This window comes from Formica exsecta, unplaced genomic scaffold, assembly GCF_003651465.1.
Source record: "Formica exsecta isolate Colony F162 unplaced genomic scaffold, ASM365146v1 scaffold235, whole genome shotgun sequence".
Classification (NCBI taxonomy): Eukaryota; Metazoa; Arthropoda; class Insecta; order Hymenoptera; family Formicidae; genus Formica; species Formica exsecta.
Window position 1 is genome coordinate 706,897 of NW_021849633.1, and position 12,328 is coordinate 719,224.

General features: G+C 33.9%; 1 protein-coding gene across 12 annotated transcripts in view; it reads left to right on the plus strand.

Annotated features, from left to right (window-relative positions):
- The window catches only part of LOC115235805 (venom dipeptidyl peptidase 4), a 386,957-nt gene that overhangs the window by 217,219 nt on the left and 157,410 nt on the right, over nt 1–12,328 (plus strand). Inside the window, exon 1 of one of the 12 annotated variants that reach the window (XM_029807809.1) lies at nt 4,013–4,144. The exons of the other annotated variants lie outside the window; for them this stretch is intronic. Coding sequence (XP_029663669.1) covers nt 4,055–4,144 — 90 coding nt within the window. The 5' untranslated portion in view covers nt 4,013–4,054. Of the gene's footprint in view, nt 1–4,012; nt 4,145–12,328 lie in introns of those variants that run through there. 12 annotated transcript variants of the gene reach the window in all.

A 12,328-nucleotide genomic window follows, 5' to 3' on the forward strand; every position in this document is an offset into this window, starting at 1 on the left:
GTAAATGAGTGCACTTTGACGATGGGAAAAAGCGTTTCGGCGGAATTGAAAAGGCGGGAGAATAGGTGTACAAAAGTAAAAGTCGAAAAGAATAAGAGTAAAAGAGAAAGTTATCGAAAATCTTCTAGCGAACACGTCGCGAAATTCATTTCACGATGAAAAGATTAATGAGCCTTTCTTTAAAAAAGTAATTCTCTTATGGCACAGATATTTCTCCTAATTTGTTTAGTGCCGCAAGAATAAAGCAGTCGATTTATTCTTATTGACCGCCTTTCGCAGTCGGTTGCTTCCGTCTCGGATAATATCGCGGAAAGGAAGATTGCATTCGGATCTCCTCTAGGAAGCGCGGAATCCAATTCGAATCCAGATTGAGAGTCGAATCCGAAATAAATCTGAGAAATCGGATAATTTGATATACGCTAAATTGCGTAAGAACGTCTGGCACGTGAAAATGTTGCTTTGAGTTCCATAAAAATTTTCAAGAATTTTAACAGAGAGTTCAGAAAATATTCTTATACATATACATATCATAATACAATTTTGTATTTTAAAAACTGGAAGCACGATGAAAAGATTAATGAGCCTTTCTTTAAAAAAGTAATTCTCTTATGGCACAGATATTTCTCCTAATTTGTTTAGTGCCGCAAGAATAAAGCAGTCGATTTATTCTTATTGACCGCCTTTCGCAGTCGGTTGCTTCCGTCTCGGATAATATCGCGGAAAGGAAGATTGCATTCGGATCTCCTCTAGGAAGCGCGGAATCCAATTCGAATCCAGATTGAGAGTCGAATCCGAAATAAATCTGAGAAATCGGATAATTTGATATACGCTAAATTGCGTAAGAACGTCTGGCACGTGAAAATGTTGCTTTGAGTTCCATAAAAATTTTCAAGAATTTTAACAGAGAGTTCAGAAAATATTCTTATACATATACATATCATAATACAATTTTGTATTTTAAAAACTGGAAGTTTTATATATATCATATTAAAAAAGGAGAACACTTTTTTTATATGCGTAAATATTATTTAAAAATTATTTATTGTAAAAAGAAATTATTTTGCAGTTTTTACTTTGCATTATATTTCGTTAATAAAAATTAACGAGATATTGAATGATTATGAATCGTTAAAATTTTATCGTATTTTTGTTATCGACTGATCTATTTCTCAACTAATGATCTGATTTACTTTGATACTGGAACTCTAGAAAATTTAAAATTTAAATTTTTTTGTCTTTTCTGTGAAATAATCTTTCTTTGAAGATTTAAATATGTATCACCCTCGACGTTTCAATTCATTTATCCTGCGTATCGCCTATGGAGTATTACTTCGTAGCGATAACCCTTACGCAGCAATGGCACGCTACTGCAACGCGGGTTAATGTCGCGGTAGATACGTTATCTTTATTGATCATCAATTACGTTGGCAGTGTCTTTAGCGAGCCAACGAGCGGCGCAATTAGATAATACCTTATCCGGTTCGCCATCTTACGCTCCGCGCAATGGCTTTTAATTCGTCCGAGTAGCCCGAGAATACGATAGCGGATTTACTGGATTGCTCGTGATCCTTCCGTGAAGAGAGAAGAGGGAAGGGGGGAAAGAGAGAGGTTCCGTGGATAATATCGCGAAAGTGCATGATACTCTTTCACGGCGGCTCAGAAATTAGATACCACCGAGATGCCGGTCTCGTGTAACAGGGAGGCGCATATACACCACTACTCTATTGAATTTTGGGGCGGATCCAAATTGGATCTCACGTATTTAGCGGCCAACACTAACGGAGCTACAAGAGTCTCAGGAACGGACACAGAGGTTGCACTTTTCCGCGCTTTCGAACCTTAAAGACGTATCATGAAAAATTTCATGTTACTTGACGAAAAGTATATATTCGATACACATTTTCTTTTAGAATATTATTGGTTTTTTTCTTGTTAAAATCTAAATTTTTAAAAGTCTAGTTAGTGTGTGTCTGTATTGTTTATTTATTAAATATTTATTTATTAGACCAAAAACAATATATCTTTATCTATGTACGATATAATTTTATTTCAAGACATAATTTTAAAATTTTATTTTCTCTTGATCAAAGCATAATAAAAAAACAAGACGTTAGAAATTCCAAGATTATTCTATTTTATCGGAAAGAAATTTATGTCAAATTGAAGCAATATCGGAAAATGACCATTCCCGTAATTATGTCGGAGAATATATTATGGATTTACTACATTTTCGCTTTATTGCGAAAGTACTTATCGGTCCTGAAAAATAGATTAATTCCGGGCACCAAAAATTCATTATCCATCACTGATAAACTCGGCATGCACCTGGACTGCTTAATGTTGGCGTATTCGCCGGAAGTACCTGCAGCTACGATAATGGCGGATACAAATGACGACCTGGTTATTTTCCTCCGGTGCGCAGCTTCGTTCCCCCCGCGAGTCCTCTCCGCTACCCTCCTTTTCACGATGATCTCTTTTCGCTTCCGGTGACTTCAAGCGGAAATGCGTCGACGACTAATACGACTAGTTATGCCGATTACAATTCTCACCCGCGTACACATATCGCGAACTTTATTAACGAGAAAATAAAGTCACGGCGAACTTTGTTAATTAATTTTATTTGCGTTTAAAATACACGTTGACGGCAATGTGTTCCTTCGTGCCATGGTGTCATATATTATTTATATTTAATTTATATTAATTTAAGATATATTTTTAATGCAATTTTTGGTCACGTTACATTGTATTATTATGCATATTTTTAATTGAATTTTTTGTAATAATTATATGTCAACTACTTTTTTATCCTTTTTCTATCTTTACGAGAGAAAACTGATAATTCCTAAAACAAGATTTCGATAGAATTTGCAATCGGCGATCGTGTAATTGGAGGAATGCACAAAGATTTCTTCGGCGGATATATGTGTAATATTTTAGGAACGTGTATATCGGGAACGCGATAAAAAATATCTTCAATCTTCTGCAGGGTCGACTCAATTTTGCTGTTCGCGATTCACGACACAAGAAAGCAAAGCTGCATACGAAAGTCGGTTCATCCGTGATTCGTTCGAGATAAGCTCTGACTGTGGATGAGATTTTCCCTCTTTCTTTTCGACGCGCTGTATACTTTCAGGAATACGCTAGTTCTCGATGTCCTGTACATTTTAAACTCCTGTAGTTTGCACAATCGCGTAACAAACGCCGCTGATTAAGGCCATTAGAGATAATGATAGCGCGGATGATGGGCTAACTTTGTTTCACTCGCGTCCAATCGGAGATTATTCCTTTCGCAGACGCGTTAAGCAAACTCATCATTTATTTCGAGAGAGATCAATCATCTTCCATATTTATTTTCCCCATCGATTTTATGCTTTATTTGTATATTTGCTCTATTTCAGATTTGAGAAAAAATTAACGCGTAGCGTAATTTATGATGAAATTTAGACTTGATTTTTAATGGCGCGAAAATATGTCATTTATTTCGAGAGAGATCGATCATTTTACATATTTATTTTGCCTGCTGATTTTTTATGCTTTATTTGTATGCTTGTTCTATTTCAGATTTTAGGAAAAATTAACGCGTAGCGTAATTTGATGAAATTTAAACTTGATTTTTAATGGCGCGAAAATATGTCATTTATTTCGAGAGAGATCGATCATTTTACATATTTATTTTGCCTGCTGATTTTTTATGCTTTATTTGTATGCTTGTTCTATTTCAGATTTTAGGAAAAATTAACGCGTAGCGTAATTTGCGATGAAATTTAGAGTTGATTTTTAGTGGTGTAAAAATATGTCGAGACAAAATATCAAGCTGCGAATGTTCACTGCTTGAAATTTTACTTGGGATTTTTCTCGTTGTTATCCGTGCGTGAAACAACGTTGCTACGCATACGTGGGGAAATTACTCCCGTCACCAGAGTCGTTTGGTGACTCGTCCGATTCGATGCTTTCTAGGCCACAATCAGTTTTCTGTCAGTACTCAACATCACGTACGCGCGCGCGGGCGCGTGTGTGTGTATCCCGATATACGTAGCCCGGAGTCGCGCATTTTATGCCGATCGTGTGTTTCGGCGACTCGCGTTTCGAGGATTCCCTTCTATTTTCCTTGTGTATTTCGTTGCGGGATTATAGCGTCTGTCAGGTACACTAAATTACTTCTCCGCGACTTGGATCCCCCCCCTAAATATATATATAAGTCTTATTTCGCTCGTGGCTCCCTGACACGATCTGGGCAGTTTGGCCGGTAATTGAATGTCGTCGAAGGTTATGAGAAATACAAAATCACGAACATCTGTTCATAAATCACTCTCGCGGACATTTATGTCGATGTTTTATGACGCTTTTTTACTGTTCATTAATTAATTTTTACCAGTCTTTATTATTGCCTTTATCGACGATATTTAATGAAATCAAAATACACGATCAGAAAATAAAGGTATATTATTAATTTTAATACCATACATTTTTTATTTATATATAAAATTAATTAATATTATAAATTAATTTAAAAAAATAATTAAACTAACAATGTTTTAGACATCTCATTAATTAAAAAAATCTTTTGAAAAAAATGTAAAGAAATTTTTAAGGTATGAGAATATTAGATAAAGTTTTTTTTCATAGCGTTTTTTAATTATTGAATTACAGGATTTAATAGTACGAAGATTTCATGAATTTATAATCCTCAATTGTGTGCACGATAATAGAATTGTATTTGCGACATTATAAAATCTTTATCTTGAAGAAAGCGCATCGTATACATACGCTATTATATTTAGTTTTTCTTTGGCCTTAGGCAACGGAAAATCTGCGTGGTTTGGTCTGGCCCGTTTCCAGTTCTGCGTATTTTATCTTGAAACAGAAATAAAATATCATTTTGGCTCAAGGATATTACTTGAGTAAACATATATTGTTATAAATATAAAAATATTTTGAAAAATGCATTTCTGATAAAAGGTAGACGATTTATACAAAAAATGAGAATCTTGGAAATATTCTCGATAACATTGAACAGCGAAATATATTTATTAATTGGGAAATGTTTTTTTATTATACACTTATTTTTAGAATTTAATTTGACACAAAATTGTTGCATTTTTATTACTTATAATATAAAAATAAATAATCAATATAAAAAATATCGATGTTCCACCCAGAGCTTTTTTTTTGCGCATACTGATCTTTTGGTATAATAAAAAAAGGACGAAGTAGATCATAATTACGACAATCACGAATCGTGAATAATCATCTGGGATGCGGATTGATACATTGAAATACGGGGAACAAATCAGCATTTAGAAAGCATTACTTTTCTCGCCATAAACTCAGACCCTATTAAACATTAATTGAGCGCGTAATCCGCTTCGGCAAAAAGGCGAGTTACATCGGACGGCTATGTAAATCAGCTCGTATATCTCGTTGCTCTCATCGATTTCCGGGGGCGAGGGCGGGAGAGAGAAATGTACCGATGGAGAACCGATCGGATTTATCGGGATTTAGCGGGACTATGGGGTGTCCGTGAGGGAATATCGTCGTTCGGTCGACTTATTGCGGTTAAAGAACGGAATGGTGTGCGCGAGATTTAACGCGAATTATTTACACTAATGGCGGTCTAATTAACTGGGATTACGCGTTTCTCTTTCTAACGTGGCGTGCCGTTTGTCAAAATAAGAAGACGGTCGTAAAATGTGACGGAGAAAATTTGTCTATGCCGAATCCCATCTGTAAATCTCCTTTCGATCTTTCCTTTTATTCGCGCCGAGATGCAACGACAAATTATCCTGTCGCTCCGCAATGGCACTTTCGCTGAAAATCGCTGTCGAGAATCTGGTTCTTAATGCATTGTCACGAGACCGACAGAGAATAGCAATGATTGTCAGAGACAGTCCAATTCTCTTCTGCATCGCGAAACTTTACTTTATCGATGCAAATATTTTCACAGTGTAAGACCTCGATTTATTATCAATTCCGTTGCGAAATTTATAAGCTAAATTTCTCTCTATTTAAGAAGATTATTTTTAACTTTCAACATTCAAATGACATAAATAGAGAAAGAAAAAGTGAGAAAAGATTTTTATTGGTAATTCTTTGCAAATGGATAGAGATTTTTATCTTTTTTTCTGATGTATTAAAAAAAAATATAATTTGTCTTGAGTTTTTACAATATTTTTACACAAATATTTTTATTATAAAATGTAATTGTGTCTGTATTTTTAAAATATGCACTGCAAAAATTTTCTCCAAATTTTAATTTTTATGATAAATATTTATTTGTTTCCTTAAATTATTATATTAAAATAATTACATTATTATTTATGTTTTATCAATATTACTTTACATTATTGATTTAGATAGATTATTTCTATTATATTAAAGAACAAAGAAATTAGTTACATTTAGTAAATGTTATCTTTAAATTGATCATATAATTTTCGCGCAATATTTTATTCTCATGCAGTATTCTCTTTTGTAACAGCATTATATATTTTTTTATGAAACGCGTTTTTATTCAACTTCCGCGAAACATATCACATAACAAATTTAAAGAGCAAACTACAAGTTTTTGGCTTGTACGTTATAAGTCACCAAAATTTTCGTTTTTCCCGGATCATTGCTTCAAGAACTTCACAATCACAGACAAATACATTTTACGTTATAGTTTTTTCCCCTTTTATTTCACTAAAGTAAAGAGTTTGTCCGAGAACAGAGATGCGAGATTTTTACGATAAAAGCTTACATAGAGAAGTTATTGACTCGTTTCGTACAACCTGTAAATCTCTTGAAAAAGATAAAATTACGTTCGCTCGTGTCTTAAAGCTTCTTAACGTGGAGTAAATTTTACAGAAATATTTGCCAATACGCTTAAATCTTATATTTTGTTCCGTGGCTCTTGCGCGGATCATTAAGGATTGAAGACCATTCAGAGATAACGACAGGATTTATTTTTACCATTTACAGACCCGGCGTGCTCTTGGATTAATAAGCTGGTACAATACTTTAATTTCGCGAAATTAATTTATTATCAGAATACTCAAGAAGTTTAAATATATATTAGAACTTTAAAAACTTTCATTTTTGAGGACAGATTTAAGAGGCAGCAGATGTTGTTGTTCTACTTAAACTTTTATGCAGAAGTGCTTTAATACTCCTATTAAATATTTAATATAGTCATCAATAGCCTTCAGGATTTCGCGGATAGATATTAAAAGAGATACACAATTTCTCTTTTATCAAATTACATATTATTGTTAAAATATTTCTCGCCAATACGATAGATTTTCCATTTGCAAGGTTTAAATAACTCACGCGTGGTTAACTACTTAATTTTCATCTCTTAATGTAAAAGTTAGTTGGATGCACGCAAAGTTTGAAGAACCGTGCCGTCGATAAACGTATCCATCGCAGCTTGGAATTCGTGCAACAATTTCGCGCCGCGCAAGCACATCGTAAACACATCCGTTACACAATCGGCGCGAATTTAGCGTTCTTTTTTTTTTTAGAAGAACTGTCTTTTCCGGCGAGTCATAAAACGCTCGAGTGCCATTTCGGTCTGTAAGTCTCATTAAACTTCTCGCGAGGTAAATGAGCGAGTTCAGCATCATAAAGAAGTTGCTAGTTTCTGGCAAGGCACTTAAAAGATGAGTTTTGAGAAAGAGATGCAAGAAAGTGGAAGAGAAAATCATGAGGGAAAATTACGAGAGATAGAAAGGGAAATAGAGAAAAAGAATAGAAAGGAATAGAATAAAAGAAAATAGATTAATTCCTTTATATTATAAAACATAATATTTTCTGTCGGATTATTTAATGAGTATATATACAAATTACGAAGGGAATAATAAATAATTAAACTAATAAATAATTAAAATTTGAGTTAGAAAAAAAAGTGGTCGAAATTTGCAGTAAATTAAATTAGAACAAATAAGCATGGAAATATAAAGACATAGAATAGAAGTATCTTTCGGGTTATAAACGTAAAAGGAAAGGAGCAAAAAAGAGGCGTAGGATAAGACGAGAAGAGAGAAGATAAAGTGCCATGCAAGATGGCGAAGAGATGGTCATCATTTGTGAAAGCTGTGACATAAGAGAGGAGCAAAAATGCGAGTCTAACTTTCGCAGATTCCATCACTGCGAGGCAATATCGTTGTTTGTAAGATCAGAAAACACGATGAATTATCCCGCATAGCCTCTCCGTTGGCTTTTAACGTGGGCCTTATTGGCCGACAGCCGGAGAGAATGATCCTTTGACAAGCGTAAAGCGAGGTACCTTAACTTCGTAACACCCTGCGGCCTAACATGTGTTTGCTCCGCGACAATATATCTGCTTTGAGAAATGTAACCATGTGACACAACTTGTTCTCGACCGACTTCTCGGACAAGACGGTTATCGGAAAATCCTTTTTATCGTTCGAAACTCGCTGCAAACCTTGTAGTCATGAGATCAGAGGAGCTCTGGATAGGTACATAGAAGCGATCCAGTTAGCGCATGTCCGGAGGGAAGACTTTTTTAGATTATTTTCAGATCGCGGAGAGAAAGACAGAGACGGTTATGTTGCAAGAAGTCGATTAATGTTAATTGAACACCTGAGTGAACGGTACGTTGCAAAAATGAAGTCGCAGATGTTGAATATGCACGGTGTTATTTTTATAGATAATTCTGTGCGTATCACAATGCTTTAAATTCTAAATTATAGTTTGCTGACTATTGGGTAAATATTTTTCAATTATGATTTATTTGTTTAATATATCATTTGATTTTGAGATGAGATGAAAATCAAGATACATCATCGTTAATCCACGCAAAATGTACCACAGAAATACGAATTTAAGATTATATCTCACATCATTTTTTTTAGATTTTTTTAAAGAATTTTTATAATGAAAACAAATCTACATATTTTTATCTAAAATTGAAAATATGAGAGGAATTTTTTATTTATATCAGGAAAAATATAATATTTGTATAAAAATATTGGCCGAAATACAGCAAAAAGAGGTATAAATAAAATAAATTTATAGTAAAAATCAGATGTTTACCGAAAATGATTGTTTTTAAACAGTACATATAATATGTCAGAGATGGCAATCATACTGTGAAATGCGTGGTTTGTGCAACGTAATCAATGTACGAGACATTAATGTCATATCTCCTAAATTTTGTGCGCGGCATCGCTTATTCCCCGTTGAATAGGATTCAATGAGATTTACTGTCATTTGGCGGATATCGTTGACGGGCGACGTGCGATTGCAGCAAATACCTTAATTTCCGAGGTACAGAGCTATATGCGAGCAAATCATCAACCGAATATGTATTTGGAATTGCATTGTATATTTATGCGGAATGCAACACACAAAATCGCTCAACATCGAGACTTCCCTTTTACGGCAAAATTAAGCTGTCTGTAACATGATTTTGAGTAAATTTTACACCCTGTATATACATAGTTGCAATATTTGTGCCAAAAATTGGCAATAAACCAACTTCAAAAAAATGTGTTTTTATTTATTTGACATCTCCCTCAATTCTCGATTTTTAAAAATTTATATTTTTATTTGATTTACTTTAAATAGTTTCAAAAATTAAAATTTTTTAGTAAAAGATGATTTAAATTAAAAAACGAGTTAACGATGAATTTTCATGTAATTTTTTTAAATCATTTTTTTGTAATTTTTTCTGATATTTCTTTTACAAATATAAAATTATAAACAATTATTAAAAAAAAAGATTAAATACATATTATTTAAAATAGAGGATTTTTCAGATTTTACGAGCTCTAAGATATCCGCGCGAGCATCAGACTCGATATATCAATGCAACCGTGCGTCTCAATTTGCCCTCGGCTCGGGTCCTCCAGCCGCAAAGATAGAGACAGAACCACTATACATACGTCAGCGAAATGTGTCAGCTTTCGATATGCGCGTTCCTTTTTACAGCGGGCAGAATTTCGATATGGTAGCCGGTACTTACAATCGGTTTCGAGTGCGACGCGGATAGAGGCACTCTCGATAACAATACGCCACGTTGATGGCTCAGTTACAAATTATGGATCCTCAAAGCGCGAGATGCTGCACTTGGCGTCTCGCCAGGCCAGCTTCCATCACATCCGTTAAATTTTTTAGCTCCTTTTGCTCGCCCACCAGCCATCGACGTGGCTCACGCAACACCACCGCGGAAATCAATATTCTCGAGATAAAGTATGAGCGTGATTCCGCAGCGCCACGTGCCCCGTCATACACGTCCGAAGACAGTAAATTCCACAGTAGTGCTCACTCACCGCGATGAATGGAAGATATATATTATGCACAATTACATATTGACGATAAAATTTTATAATAATTTATGTATAAAAAGTAATTTTTTCCAAATTTTATATAAAAATAATAATCTCGTAAATTGAAAGAATATGGTTTAATATTTTTGTGATGCAAAAATCGTGTTATATATTTTGTCTTATTAATAGTTTTACGACCAGAATAAAATGCTGACATTAAAAATTTTTTTGTCTTTCATACTTGAAATACACTTAAAATTTCTAAAGTGAATATTCTCTAATAATCTAATGAAAAGAGGAAAATTATTCAGGATAATATTTAAAACGAATTTGTGGATCTCTTTAATTTGAGAAACACTGTTCTACGGAATGTGCGCCGACTTAGCAAAACGAAAAATTCACCTCCACTCAAACTAGTTTACGACTTCCATTGCTGATATTGCGGCAAGATTGTGCCAAAGGTAGTAGGGACGAAATGTTAACCAAAGCGGATATTGAAAACTCATAGACTTTCAAGATCGATTTTACATAATAACATTATTCACGTGCAAGGATCTTAATATTAAATTTTTTTTTTTTCATAAATCATCTATATTAGATGTCATTGAAATCACATGAAGTCGTAATAATTTTTTAAATCTTGCTCTATTATAATAAGCGCAAAAAAAAATTTGCAACAATTAAAATGTCACGATGTGAAATATCGAAAGATGAAATTTTTAGATTAAATATGACAATTCCTGTTACAATTATTTTCACTATTGCGACAATTTGACCTGTGTACTTACCTTCTGAAGCTTGCAAAATTCTACTCTTATAACTCATTTTCGCCAAGGATCTTAATATTAAATTTTTTTTTTTCATAAATCATCTATATTAGATGTCATTGAAATCACATGAAGTCGTAATAATTTTTTAAATCTTGCTCTATTATAATAAGCGCAAAAAAAAATTTGCAACAATTAAAATGTCACGATGTGAAATATCGAAAGATGAAATTTTTAGATTAAATATGACAATTCCTGTTACAATTATTTTCACTATTGCGACAATTTGACCTGTGTACTTACCTTCTGAAGCTTGCAAAATTCTACTCTTATAACTCATTTTCGCAAGGAACATGCGAGAGATAGCTAATCAGAATTCACAAGGAATACGCAAAGGGGAAGTTTGAGTCTCTTAATTGGTGATTCGAGTTCCTCGAAGGAGTGCAATATACAGGGAAACGCGCGGGGAAGATAGGGGTGGCGAACGAGGCCCTCTCTAGAGATCACGTTTGTGGAAGTAAAAGCGTTCGATATTGCGGCACTTTGCACGTAATACCATTACCGGTGTGCGGCATTCAAACTGCATTCAGACAACGGAATGGTGACGACGGATGCGGACGCAAGAGGGAGGATAATCGACTCTGTATACGGTTACTTTTTGATTGGACCAAGAACGCGACTGTGATAACAAAAGTAACGGGGCGGCGACGCAATTGTAAGAACTTAGCTAATTAGAATACGGCGTTCGTGGCGGATTCATTTCACTAGTATAATGAATGGCGCGAGAACCTCGTCGAATGCCGATTGAAAAGAACCGCGGATTTATTAATGCGGCCGTTCTATTAACAAAACTTTTCTCGACGAGAAATTATGTTTTTCGAGAGGGAGGCCTGAAATTAGTATTCCGATACATGCAAGCGAGGGTAAGAAGTTCATTATGAGAGACAAAAGACATTTTTAACATCTTTATTATATTATAAGAAAGATATCGTGAAATTCAATAATGTAGATTAATTTCGGAAAACTTTTGCTTGGAATACATAATGTCTACAAAAATATATATAATGTACATAAACTAAAATTATTTACACTTATCTTGAGATTAAAAAGAAAAATGATTAGAAGATTAGATTATTAAAAAAGATTATTAAAAAAGATTAGATTATTAAAAAAGATTAGAGATGCAAAAGATAATAATCAGATATTTTCTGTAAAAAACAATCAACATTAGATTTGTAAAAGAATTCCTCGATTATTTTCTCTAGATATATATACTTCAATTATATATAT